The 13,737-nt window shown below is 43.0% G+C and overlaps 1 protein-coding gene across 4 annotated transcripts; it reads left to right on the top strand.

Moving 5' to 3' along the window:
- Positions 1–526: 526 nt before the first annotated feature.
- On the top strand, positions 527–4,655 carry RPL11 (ribosomal protein L11). Of its 4 annotated transcripts, none has more exons than XM_037828211.1 (6): positions 527–583; positions 1,341–1,491; positions 2,486–2,592; positions 3,026–3,157; positions 4,056–4,166; positions 4,577–4,655. In XM_037828211.1, exons 1-6 carry the CDS (start codon positions 578–580, stop codon positions 4,604–4,606), a joined length of 537 nt encoding a protein of 178 aa, XP_037684139.1. In that variant the 5' UTR covers positions 527–577; the 3' UTR covers positions 4,607–4,655. The 4 variants fall into 4 exon arrangements, with proteins under 4 accessions (XP_037684139.1, XP_037684140.1, XP_037684137.1 ...); XM_037828212.1 differs by lacking the exon at positions 527–583 and adding an exon at positions 603–719; XM_037828209.1 differs by lacking the exon at positions 527–583 and adding an exon at positions 634–738.
- Positions 4,656–13,737: the final 9,082 nt, after the last annotated feature.

Genomic DNA, 13,737 nt, shown 5'->3' with positions numbered 1-13,737 from the left:
CTTTACACAATTGCCTCATTTAATTTTCACAACAACCCTATGAGATATAGGTATATCACCCATTTTACAGATGAGGAAAACTGAGGCTGTAAAAGCTCTAATTAGTTACCTGCCCAAGGTCACATAACTATTAGGTGGCCGAAGTAGGCCCAAATCTGCCTGTCTTCACAGCTCAGGACACTTAATTCACCATTCTATTTGTACAAATTCGGTTTATTTACATTATTACAGAAAATATTTAAAAATATTTGCTTCGTAATTTGCATAATTGACTTAATGTCGTTTTGGCAGTTTCATCATTCAAGAGTCAACATCTCCTGAGGCTGTGTGGAAGGAGAGGGCACTAATGGGGTCCGGATACGCAAGGAATGGCCCGTTCAGGAAGATTTAAAAACTTTTGGTCGCCTGCAGTTGCCAACAGTGTCCACGAGAGGGAAGCACACGCTGACATGCCTCAGCGCGCCTCCCTTCCTTTCCCCTCTCTCTTAATCTCTCTGGTTAGCTTGGGGAAAGAGCCCGCCTCCTGGCCCATAAGGCCCGGGGCCGGAAGCTTCGCTTTCTCTTCCTGTTCTCCATAATGGCGGTGAGTAGCTGAGTCTAGAGTTAGCTCCTTTTCATCCGCCTCCATCCTCGCCCGGCTGAGTCCACATGGGCTGTCCTGTCCGCTGCTGGAGGAGAACGGAGCCTGCAATTCTGGCCGGGTCGAGACTGGCGGAACGGTGCGGGCCGAGAGCGCGGGTCTGGAGCCTGTCATCTCCCCTCCCACCCTCCTAGATGCGGGCTCCGGACAGCCGCCCGGAGGGCTCAGAGGCACCGCCTGCAGGCTGCAGCGAGGGCGAGTAGGGAGAAGGAGGGGCCCGGGACGTGTGGACCGGCCCGTTGCGGGGCCCGGGGGCTTGAGGTTGTTTGCCGGATGTGGGGAAACCTCAGCCGCGTCCTCTGCGTAGAGCGTCCGTCTTTCGCCACGGCCAGCGAACAGCCTCAGAATGGGGTGGGAGCGTCGCATAAGCACGTGTTCCCCGTTTCCTCAGCAAATTCTGTTCTTACTCCTCTCTTAATCTGCCCTGTAAGTGGGCTCTTCTCGCAGCCCCTTCGGGGTTTATCGTCAGCGTCTAATTTTAACACTCGTTAGCTGTCTTCAGTCTCTGTTCACCCATTGCACGCGTGGAGGAAGGTACAAGGTCCTGAGCTGTCTTAATTCCTTCTCACCTCCCATACAAACACGGGGATATTCCTGAAATGATCAGAAATAAATATGCTGGGCAAATGGAAAGAAATAATAAGGCATGCCGCTGTGGCGGAGTTGTAGGTGTATTGACTACTGCGCTTCCCTGTTGCAGCAGGATCAGGGTGAAAAGGAGAACCCCATGCGGGAACTTCGCATCCGCAAGCTCTGCCTCAACATCTGCGTGGGGGAGAGTGGAGACAGACTGACCCGGGCAGCTAAGGTGTTGGAGCAGCTCACGGGCCAGACCCCTGTGTTCTCCAAAGGTGAGTGTAATGGCAGGCACGGTGAGGGCTGACGGCTTGGTACTGATGAATGCCTGGTGGTTTCTTCTTAACTCGTTGTCAAGCCTAGTTTTCAGGTGACAGCAGGCATCCCTTAAAAGTATCAAGGTCATGAGCTACCTACAAGCATCTTCCTTTCAAGATTGGGTGTGGCGTTGGAATACATGGTATTATGTGAGCAGAGATTAAGCTAAGACTAGCTGAGGTAGAGTCTGTCCTAGTAGAGTAGGGTATGGAGAAGAGTGAGATACGGTCCTGATTAGGTGATTAGGTGATTAGGCCTGGTTAGCTCTTCAGGTTTTACAGGCTGCTTTAGGAACAGAGCTGTGTAACCAGAGTGTCTTGGTTTGGATCCTGGCTCCACCACTTGCTAGCTCTGACCTTGGACTCTGGACCTCAGTTTCCTCCTTTGCAAAAAGGGGGTGATGATACTTTATAAGGCTGTAGAGCATAAAATGGATTAGTGTATGTACAGTGCCTGCCACATGAAAAATGCAGTGTAGGTAACTATTGTTACTTTTTTTGTTGTTCTTTAAAGTTTGATTGTTTTGGGATAGTGGACTATGGCAAGGACTTTATGGTTCAAATCCCACCTCTTTGTTACCAACTGTGTGATCTTGGGGAAGTTAATTAATCTAAAGACCTCAGCTGTAAAAGAGATAACAGTACAATGAAATTTTAGCAAGTATTAGCTGCTGTTATGCTTTGTTCTCCTTTCTTGGTGGCCTATTTACCTGTTCTGATTGTGAAGTTGCCCTTGCTGAGACTGGGTGACTTGGAAATTGGAAAATCTGTTTTCTGTCTTGTAGATGAAATCAGTTAACCGATGTAGGTGACACTGGTTAGAATAAAACACTACCACTTAGAGTGTGGGTGGATACTTAACTGTTCTGAGGCATGGAGATGATGTTCTGGGGAAGGGGCAAATGCCATGGGATTATGACAATATCTAACTGCTTGTTACCCCTGCCTGCAGCTAGATACACTGTCAGATCCTTTGGCATCAGGAGAAATGAAAAGATTGCTGTCCACTGCACAGTCCGTGGGGCCAAGGCAGAGGAAATCTTGGAGAAAGGTCTAAAGGTGAGACTGCTCCCCTCATGGGATGATAATCAGCACCTACTTAAAGTGGTTGTAGTTGCTCTTAACGTATTGTCTGTCTGGTGGCTTTTTTTTTTTTTTTTTTTTAAGCTTCTGAAGGGTTTTTTTCTACACCAAGCAGGGTTAAAATATATTCTTTGATGGTTTAGAAAATGCCTGGGAGTTGTTTTGATACCTCTGCTTTTGCTGGTTTTCTTCCCTGCTCTTTGGTGGTTGGGAAGGCTCCATGAAATCTCTGCAGCTGCAGTGTGATTCGGTATAGTGGAGAGAGAAGAGATTTTTGTTCACAGCCAAGTTAACACTGATTTGTATTTTTACTATGACTGTTTAGGGTGTTGAATGTTGCAGGCTGAGCTTGTTATCTTCTGGGGACTTGCAGTTGACAAGGAATGTGATTGCTGTATTTTTTCTTCAGGTGCGGGAGTACGAGTTAAGAAAAAATAACTTCTCAGATACTGGAAACTTTGGTTTTGGGATCCAGGAACACATCGATCTGGGGATCAAATATGACCCAAGCATTGGTATCTACGGCCTGGACTTCTATGTGGTATGAGTATTTAATCATCTCTGCTTCTCTTCTGTGAGGCGAGTGGAATCTCCTTTATTTTGTATGTGCTATCTTGGTGTTCACATGTTGGATTGAATCTTTGAGTATTGTCTGTCTCTTCTCTCCCTTGGAAAGATGTGCCTCCTTAGTAGCAGACATAGGGCTATGGCACTGAACAAAATAAACAAGATAACTGATACAAAGCTTACAATCTAGGTTCTAGCAAGCACTGACATGGCTTAAAGACCAAGCTCTGTTTTCTCATAGAGCAATATGCAGCCACTGCGTTGAAAATTTTTTGTGAGGTAGTATTGGTGTTATGTTTGGCATGTGGGTTAGCTGCACTCAGGCTGATCTTCCCCAGCACTTTTCCTTAAGTCTTTGGATGGTGTGACTTTTTGCTCAGGATGGGGATTTTAATGTGGAAATGACCATTTATGTTACTGCAGTATTTTGGTCGAGCCATAAAACTAAAGAACAATGAGAATTGGATGCTAACAAGGAGTTTGGGGACAGATCTTTGGAATGCACCTTTAAGCTGGAGCAGAATGGGAAAAAATTTTTTCTACAGTGCACATGTTGTAATCAGATTTTTTTAAATACTAGTTTTAAAAAGAAAAGTGCTTTGGAGATTGGGTAGCAATGGGAGAAGACCTTCAGCTACCATTGGAAGTTAGGGAAGGGGGCAGGAGCTGAAATTTCTACCTCCAAAGCAAACTTACAGTATGTTCCTATGCTGTCTGGGGTGCTGGGAAACAGTTGTGTCAGTCACAGCATTGATCTTGCTCCAGAATCCCTTGGTCACCAGGTGACTCTTAGATCTCTCCAATGTGTGAGTCTTGTCCGTCTGCTCTTGACTGCGAGCTGGCTAGGTGACTGTTGGTTATTCCTGGGACAGGTGCTGGGTAGGCCAGGTTTCAGCATCGCAGACAAGAAGCGCAGGACAGGCTGCATTGGGGCCAAACACAGAATCAGCAAAGAGGAGGCCATGCGCTGGTTCCAGCAGAAGGTAAAGCTGATTTATCTCAAGTGAAGTGGTGGTATGTGGTGTTGGTGAATGGAGTTGGGATTTGGGAGTGTCCAGTATAGCACCATTTGGTGGGTAGCTTTTTTTAAAAGATAGGCTACTTGGGCAATTTGGTAAATGGGCTTCTGGTGTTGGTTGCTTAAAAAAAACCCCAAAACTAGGCCTTATCAGCTGTAAGGGGAGGAATATGGCCTTAGGAGGAGTCCTGTTTTCTCATAGAGCAGTCATACACAGTGTAGCACTGAAACAGGACAGCTTCCTGTTTGGTCCAGAAGGGATGTGGGATTCAGAGACAGAATTCATGTGTAAGGTTTGAATTCTCAAATGTTAGCCATTGCTGCAATCTTTGCTGTTACTTCCTGTTCTGAAAAATAAAATCTCTTCTCTTTCAGTATGATGGCATCATCCTTCCTGGCAAATAAATTCCCGTTTCTATCCAAAAGGCCAATAAAATATTTTCATTGAAATGTACATTACTGTTGTGTGTTCTATGAAAGGAGCCTGGCCATATTCAAGTCCTTGGACCTCAAGCAAATTTAAAGCTTCAATGGGAATAGCTGGTAATGAAGCCCCATCATCCTGTGACTGGCTGCCAGTGTTTGCTGGCAGATCCAAGTCCATGGAGAATCTGTAGGATTGGCGAGAGGCAGTATATGTGGAGAAGAGGGTGGTCTTTGAGTCAGATTGCCTGGATTCGGGTGTGATCCTTTCCTTTTACTAGCTGTATTGTTCCCTTTGGAGTTATTTGTTTCTGCCTCAGTTTTCTCATCTGCATCATGGAGGCAATAATGGTAATATTCCCTTGAGGGTTGAAAGGATCACTACTTGTAGAATGTGTAGACTAGTACCAGGCACACAGTGCTCAAAAGGGTCGATTTTATTTTTGTGTTTGGATATATGAAAAATGTTACTCAGTTTGCTTCCCCTTTTGTTATAGAAGTAGAACTTTCTTGCCTTTACTTTTCCAGGATGCTGGAGGAGTGACATTCTGATCATTAGACAAGTCTTGGCCATGAGTTCATTGTTTTCAATCTTGGGTTTAAACTTTGAGTACCTGTTAATTCAGTTAAGGAATTTGCTTACCTGTGACTGAGTTCAGTGAAGTCCTCTGCCACCTTTTCATTGCTGTTAAATGGTTCTTTGATTTGTTAGGTACCTTTGTAGATATTTATTTCCAAAACCTGGAAATTTTTTGGAGTGTCTTAATTTTTAATGAAATTGTGGCATATGTTTTGTCTTCTGATAATAAAATTATTACAACAGAAGTCCTCTTATTAACTTACGTAGTTATAATAAGTACAACTGAAAAACATGTTTAAGAACAAACTAACTTGGTGGATATACAGCTAGCTGCAATGAGAAGTTTTGTTTTACAGAGATGGGGAGCATTTGTTAGTTTCACCTAAATAAAGCATTTTAGGAATAACTGGTAAGTGAAAGTCTCTCTAGTGCTACTATGACCTCATCCGCTTTACTGTTAGCCATTTGCTGTGTATCAGTAATGTTTTATTTATATTCCTATTACCTTCAGTTGGTCCTGCTGTATTATATGAGTTGAGTTCCCATTTAAAAAATAAGAATGTGCCTGGGGTCCTCCTGGCCCAGTGGAAAGAGCACTTTTGGAAGTTAAGAGATCTAACTCGATCCTGGTCCTAGCTCCAACTGGCAGTGAGCATTTTAGTAAATCATGAAATATCTGAGGTACTGGAATAGTGGAGACATTTTCCTAACCTGTTCAGAGACCATTGCCAGGAAAGCTTCCCACTAGTCTAGTTAGAGGTTTGACTTTTCAGACATCCCCCTGGGGTCCGAAGCACTGATGTTTTGACTTGGGCTTATAGCAAGTAGGTAGATAGGATCATCTGGGAATTAAAACTCTTGGGCTCCACCTTAGACCTCCCAAATTAGAATCTGCCTTTTAGCAATATTCACATCTGTATTTGTATACACTGTTAAAAGTTCAGAAGCAATGCTCACATCCTACTGCCAAAAACAAAACAGGAGAACATGATATCTGAGGAGATTTCTTTAATAAATTTAGTTTTATGAAGTTCTTGCCATGTGGTTATTTTTCTCATTTTTTCTGCTACCCATGAAACTTGACAGTGGGTCAGTGTTACGTGACGCTGCCCCTATGTCACATGATTGTCTTCTGAATAAGGTGGTATCCCTAGTGGGCATCTGTCTTTATATCCCTGTACCAGGCCAGAGATGCCAGATGCTACTTTGCTGAGTGAATATTTTAGCCCTACAACTACCGTTTAGGGCAGAGTTGTGGAGGTGGATTTATAACTAGGGTTGCTATTGGTATTAGTGCCTGGAGATAAGATAATGTCAAATATTCTCCTGTTCAAGATAATAAATACTGCACAAACCAGTAACATGCTATCAGGATAGATACAGGGTGTAGTCACTTTCTTGAGCAAATACATGGTGGAGCTACACAGCTGTGCAAGCACTAGGAGGCCGAAGTACAGAGTGGTTGAGGAAGAGCAGGAGACCATGTAGCTAGAGATCAGAGGAGGGTAGTAGGTCAGATCAGACAGCAGTGAGGGGCAGGTTCACAGCATGTGGGGAGTCCACCGTGGGAGGTTCTGACTGCTGCAGGAAGGCACTTCAGAAAGGGGGCTTAGGGCAGAAGCTGGGAAACCAATTAGGTTACTGTATTTTGTGCCAGGGTGCTGGCATTTTCATCCATATATGATGGCCAAAGCACCAAAAGGATAGAGATCAAAATCTGACTAAGAGTAGGCTGTAAGGATCTTTTTAAAGATGTGATGAAAACTTTAAAATTAATGTGTGTGCGTATATATACATACATACATTTACTGTGTTTTGAGCTGTTGAGTAGAAAATGCAAGTCCACCAGGATTGCCTTTATGATAATTAACCTAATTAAAAGAAGAGCACATAATATCCATTTGAAACCTTAAAATTAGCAAACACAGCTAATGTTACTTTCTGGGCTCTTAAATTACCATTGTTGAGTAGAAACTATAGTCGTAGCTGTAATAAATACTCTTTTTTGTTTCCTTAATTTAAGTGTTCTCATATAGAGTGCCTTCATAATGTTCCATCTTAAAAATGTATAGGACATTTCCTTGTTTATCCAGCTAGCACTGAATGTCAGAAATGTCAATTTCATAGACTTGTCAGGGTAGAGGCTCTGTTTCACCCTGATCTTTGAGTACCCGTAAGGCCCTTGACTGGGTATCTTAGAGCTGCTGTATGGTGTGATATAGTGGAAAAGCACCAAGTTGGGAAAGGGTTATCCATGTTCTAATTTCCACTCTTTTCCCTTTGACCATAGGCAACTAACTTGGCAAGTTGCAGCCTCTGGCCCTTCTAGAGTGATGCACATTGGATTTTGTTTATACATTTATTTCCTGAATTGTGTGCTTTTGCCTTTCCTTGCTGTTTTATTGCTGGCCAGGCCTAACCTGTTACAGTAAACTCCATGCTGTGGAGCTCCAACCATCTGGTGGGTGAAGACCACATGAGTAGGTTGGCAGAGAAGTCTGAATCCTAAAGGGTTAAGGCTCAGGCCTTCTAGGTGAGTGTTGAGGTCAGGGCCCAGAAACCACCCCACAGATAGTTTAAGCTGCCAGCCACTGGGGACCCAGCCGGTGCCTGGGGGTACAGAACCACTTCAGAGCAGCTTGTTATGGAAACCACAGTCGTGGTTGTCATAGGGGAATCCAGCCTACGGCACCTGGGGGCACCAGGAGGACTGTACTTGACTCTGTTCAGGGTACAGGGAAGCTTAGGAAACAAACCTACAGTGCAGATGGTTTGCATTTTTATAAATCAGTGAACAAAAATGATGAATTGTGATTGTGCCAATTAAGGCCTTTGTGTAACTTGATTCTAGGCTCTTATGTAATGATCATTATTGATACAATTACCTCCTGTGGTAAATATGTCAGTAGTTACCTGGAGTCTGCAAGTAGCTTGAAGGGCAAAGGCATTGGACAACTTAAGCAGAAAGAAAGTTCTTTTCCCTCTCAGTTACCCACTGGGGGCTGTGGGGTTGGGAATTGGTTTGGTAATGGATGAGCAGAGGTGGTTTTTAACCTGTTGAATACCGTGATACCTGCCTCTGGGAATGTAGTGTTTTTCTACTTTTTCCTTTAAAAATTGACTGCTCAAATATTACATGATATATCATGGTAGTTTCAAGCACAAATTGTGGAGTCACCTGGGATTAAGTAAGCATCTGAGACCTGGCTCTTGCCTGCATTAGGAATAAAACACTCTCAGCATAAAGCAGGATCATATAAAGCATGATCCCTGGCAGATAGTGTAGGCTTGTTTTTTATGAAGAGTTGCACTAGCTACCACTTGGCACCCCTTTGAACCCTGATTTTAGGAAATAGTTGTGAAGCTTGTTATTCTCAGGATAGTCATCCAGGTAAACTTCGGTGGGGGTGTGTGTGTGTCTTTTCTGATGTGCTTGTATGATCCCATTTAGTTTTCACAACTCTATGAGGTAAGTATTAGGATAACTCTTTTGTCAGATGAGGACACAGAGGTGCTGAGAAGAAAATGAGTGCCCAAAGTCATAAGTAATGGTAGGCTTCAAACCCAGGCAAATAGATTCCAGAACCTCCAAACCTGCTGTCTTTTGGAACAGGTTTGTAGCTCTAAGTGGTAAGGCTAAACCACATTTCTACCCCATGAAATATACTTCCATCAACTTTCCCCTGAAAATAAATTGGTTGGCTCTCAAAATACTGTTTATCATTCTAGCCTTAATGCCTTAAATCCCCAAGGAGGGCTGGGAATCATAGAAATGGAGTTAGCCTTTACTTATGGGATAGCCCCTGAATTCTAACTAAAGGAAGAAAGTTCCGTAGAATGGGAGGTGTGTGCATTTTGGAGCTGACATTTTGTAACCTCAGCCGGGAGCTCTGTCTCACTGTCTGTGTTCCTAGCGTCTGACCCTTGAGGCCATCTCATTGCTCATATTGGGCACAAAGGCAACACTGCCCCTTACTGCCTGGATGAGACCTTCGGCAAGTCAGCCAATCTCCCTGGGCCTCCGGTCTTGTGTAAAATAGTTCAGCACACACTTTGCAGGGTTGTTTTCAAGAACTAAAGGTAGTATATATCAGTTGCTTGGCACATAGTAGCAGCTTTTGTAAGTTTTATAAATAGTATATTCTTTATGTTCTGTGGCAGGCTTAAAGGTCAGAGGTTTATTCTATGGCCTGAGTGCTACTCTTTCCTGGGGAAGAAAAGAGAACGAAGATGGGAGTTATTCCCTGTATAGGTTTTGAGTAAGCTCAGGGCTCGGGGGGTTATTTGCTGAGCTCTCCTTTCAGGAAATCCCTGAAGTCTTCGAAGAAACATGCTTTGGGAGTGACAACAACTTGGAGAGGGACTAGGTACAGGTTTTCTTCTCTTGGTTCAGCATTCTGTATCTTTTAATTCATTAGCAAATATTTGAGTGTTTATCTACATGAAGCATGGCATTGAATTAAACAGACACTTTCTCTGTTGCTAAGTGAGCGAAAAAAAGTACATGCTTCTCCCCTACCCTCTTCAGGTGAAAAAAAAATTCAGGTCCATTTTCAGTGTTTCTTAAAATGACAGTATAGGATTCTTCCCAATATAACAGTATAATGATGTTAAATATTCTTTTCCAAATCTGTTATCCTTACCAAAAAAGGGGTGGGGTGGGGAATTGCTTCCCAAGTGTGGTCTGAGGAACACCTGTATCAGGCACCTGGGGAGCTTGTTAAAAATACGGATTCCTGGACTCCAGTCCCAGAGACTTGAGTTTTGTGGGGCTCAGAAATTCACATTCCTGCAACAGTGAAGGTTGAGAATCATTGTTCTCTCTAGAGCAATGGCTTTTGAAGTTTTTTTTCCACCATGACCCACGGTAAAAAATTTATTTTATATCGCTACATTACGTACGTATATACTCCACTCTGAAAAAAAGTTTTATGAAACAACACCCTTACCAAAGGCAATGCATTCTCATTTTATAGTCCACTCCGTTTAATTTTTTCCTAATACTGGTTCTAACCCTTTAAGTGGATTTAACCTGCAGTATTCTACATTGTAATCAATCAAGTTTCAATCACAAAGCCAGAACTTCTGAGCTTAGAAGAGCCCCAAGGGGTCATCTAATCTAGCAGTACCTATACAATCATCACATCGTCCTGGGCTAGATACAGGAGAATCACAAGGCATTTTTTTTTTTTTTTTTTTTTTTAAATATCGACTCAGGGCCCCCAACCCCAGAGATCTTGAAGTGGAGACAGGAATCTACTTTTAACAAGCTTCGTAGATGATGTATGAGCACAGCCAGGTTTGGAAATCCTAAGATGCAACACTTACCCTGTGCCTCTAGAGTGGCAGAGAATTTGAATTTGCCTGTCTGTGATATAAAGGGCAGGGTTTCTAATCACCTTCAGATTAGTTATGAAATACTATTATTTATCTCATTATCTTTTAAAATTGTAAAAGAACGCTGTCACTACTGAAGTTACAGGTTTGATGTGCTTATTCTATTTTCTAATATACTAAAATAACTGTCTAAAAAAGTGTATCCTGCTAAAGTCATTTGTACAGTAATTTTTTTGAGCGCTTACTATGTGCTAGGCCATTTAAGGTACTTAGGATTTATCAGTAAACAAAGACAAAGATCCCTACCTTCATGGCACGTTCTAGTGGAGGGCCAGGACAACAAACAATACACAAGTTAAATTTGAGAGTGTGTTATAAGGTGATAGGCGCTATGGAGGAAAAAAGTAGGATGGAGTAAGGGAGATGGAAAGGCTGGTCAGGGGAGGCCTCATTGAGAAAGAGATTTGAAGGGACTTGAAGGAGGTAAAAGTTGGCCAGATGAATGAGGAAGATGTTTCCAGAGAGGGAACAGCTAGAGCCAAGGCCTTCAGGCAGAGAAGCATGCAACACAGAGGCCTGTGTAGCTAGGCAAGGTGAGGGGAAGAAGGCGAGCAGATGTAGTCAGAGTTAGCGGGGAGGGGAGGGCAGTTGTAGGGCTTTGCATGTTATTATAAAGAAGTTGGCCTTTACTGTGAGTGAAATGAATCATTCATTGCAGAGTTATGAGTAGAGGCAGCACATGATCTGAGTTTCATTTTAAAATACTATAACTCTGACTATTGTGTTGAGAATAGAATATGGGGGGCAAGAGTGGAAGTAGGAATACCTGTGAGAAAGTTGTGCAGTAATCCGAGCAATCATGTTTGGCTCTGATGTGGTAGCAGTGGAGTTTGTGAGAAATAGTCAGATATTGGATATGTTTTGAAGGTAATTGAGCAGGATTTCCTTGTGTGATTGGACAAGGGATATGAGGGAAAGAGAAATCAAGAATGACTAAAATTTTTGTTGCCTAAGCAACAAGAAGGGTGGAGCTGGCATTGATTTAGATGGGGAAGGCTGTGTGTGGAGCAGATTTGGCAGGAAACCAGGAATTCTGTTTTGAACATGTTGAGTCTAAGACGTTTGTTCATTATGCAAGTGGAGATGTTGAGTACTGAGTAGGCAGCCTGGAGTCTGGAGTTTGGGAGAACAGCCTGGGCTGAAGATACCATGTTTGGGGTTCTTCAGCATAGAGATATACATGTTTAAAGTCTTGATGCTGGATGAGATCATAAAGGGTTGAGTGTGATGAAAAGGAGAAAAGGACCCTGGACTGAACCTTAGGGTACTCCAACATATTAAGAAGTCCGGGAAAACAAGAATCAATGAAGAACACTAAGAAGGAGACATCAATAAAATAGGAAAAAAATTCAAAGAGTGGGTATCCTGGAACTCAAGTGAGACCGCATGTGAAAGACATCATGATCGTCTGAGGCAACTGGTACTGAAGGATCAGGTAAGATGAGGACTGAGACTTCACCATTGGATTTATCATATGGAGGTCACTAGTGACCTTGACCAGAGCAGTAGTGTTGGTAGGATGACGGATTTGAAAGCCTGGGTAGAGTGGGTGTAAGAGAATGAAAGGGGAGTAACTGGAGACATCTAGTGTAGACAACTTTTGCGGAGTTTTACTTTTGGGAGGTAGACTAAAGATAGGGAAAATAGCTTTTTATGGTGATTGGAAAAATCCGAAAGAGAGAAAAATTGATGTGGGAGAGGGGAGAATTGCTCTTGCAGTGTCCTTGAATAGGTGAGAGGGTTGGCTTTTAGCATACAAGTGGAGGGATTAGCTTTGGATAGAAGTATGGCTGGGGTAGGGTAGCAGGGAGGAAGAGTATGTGGATGCAGATGTTGGTAGGTGGTAGTTGTGGGATGGAGATCTGTGGGAGTTCTCTTCTAACTGCTTCCATTTTCTCAGTGAAGTGAGGATGGGAAAGAAGTGTTAGATGTTAGAGAAGGAGGGAAAGAGTCATCTGGGAGAGTCTCTGCACCAAATTTGGGAGAACACTACTAAGTAGGTAAAGGGCCATGCCTAAGATCACACAGCTGTGATGACAGAGCCAAGCCTAACCCAGATGGCCTGGTTTCCAGGCCTGTCCCTTCATATAATCTTTTCACCATCCTGACAAGATAGAATTCTCTTGGCTCCTCCTGGTAGTGTCTCACCCTGCAAGGTCTCTTCTGATACAGAGAGCAGCTTTCCTCTCTGCCCTAGCCCTCTGGATTCTGTCTTGGCTGCTTTCCAGGCCTGCTCTGTATCTTTGTCCTAATAGATCAGTGATGCTTAAACTTCTGAGTGCATTAGAATCACCTGGAAAGCCCGTAAATCTAGATTGCTGGGCCCTCACCCTCGGTTTTTGATGCAGTAGGTTTGGGTTGCAGTGTAGGAATTTGCGTTTCTAATAGGTTCCCAGGTGATGCTGAGATTACTGATCCAGGAGCTAAGCTTTGAGAACCACTGCAGTAGACTGCGCTCTCCATTGGGTTCAAGTTCATGAACTCAGAAGGCATCTGTTCTTCATCCTGCCTTGGGAGTACCTTGCATTTGACTTACAAAAATGTTTGCTGAAACCATTCATTCAGTAACTCTTTACTGTGTGCCCACCATGTGCCTGGCTATAGGTTGGGGTTTAGGGAAACAGCAACTTTATTCATTCCAATACTGCTCTTTATTTTTTTTCCATATCCAGGTTCTCCCTGGATTATCATCTAATATTTACTTTACTCATTAAATTTATGTTTATGTCTCTTTATATTCCACTATAATGGAAAACCAGTATCACTAGCTGGTTAGATTCTGTTGCCTGCTAAAGGCTCTGAGCCTGAGGCTTGCTTTTTAAAGGAATAATTAAAAAGGATTAGAGAGATGTTAAAGAGAAGTATAATAGCTCTTTGTTCTGAACACTTACCATGTGCAAAGCAGTGTACTGACTCACTTGATCCTTAGCACAACTTTGTAATTAGGTTATCTTTATGGTACAGGTAAAGAAGATGAGGCACAGAGAAGTCATTCGGCTCCTGAGTAGCATAGCAAGGGTGGGACCCAGGCATTCTGGCTCCAGAGGCCATGCTTTTAATTACCACCTTCTATAAACTGACATCAAACTGAAACTTCCTTCTCATAGTCAGAAGGATTGAGAATTAGAAAAGGAAT

The sequence above is a fragment of the Choloepus didactylus genome, chromosome 2, assembly GCF_015220235.1.
Source record: "Choloepus didactylus isolate mChoDid1 chromosome 2, mChoDid1.pri, whole genome shotgun sequence".
NCBI classification, from domain to species: domain Eukaryota; kingdom Metazoa; phylum Chordata; class Mammalia; order Pilosa; family Megalonychidae; genus Choloepus; species Choloepus didactylus.
This window is presented reverse-complemented; position numbering and strand designations above follow the sequence as displayed.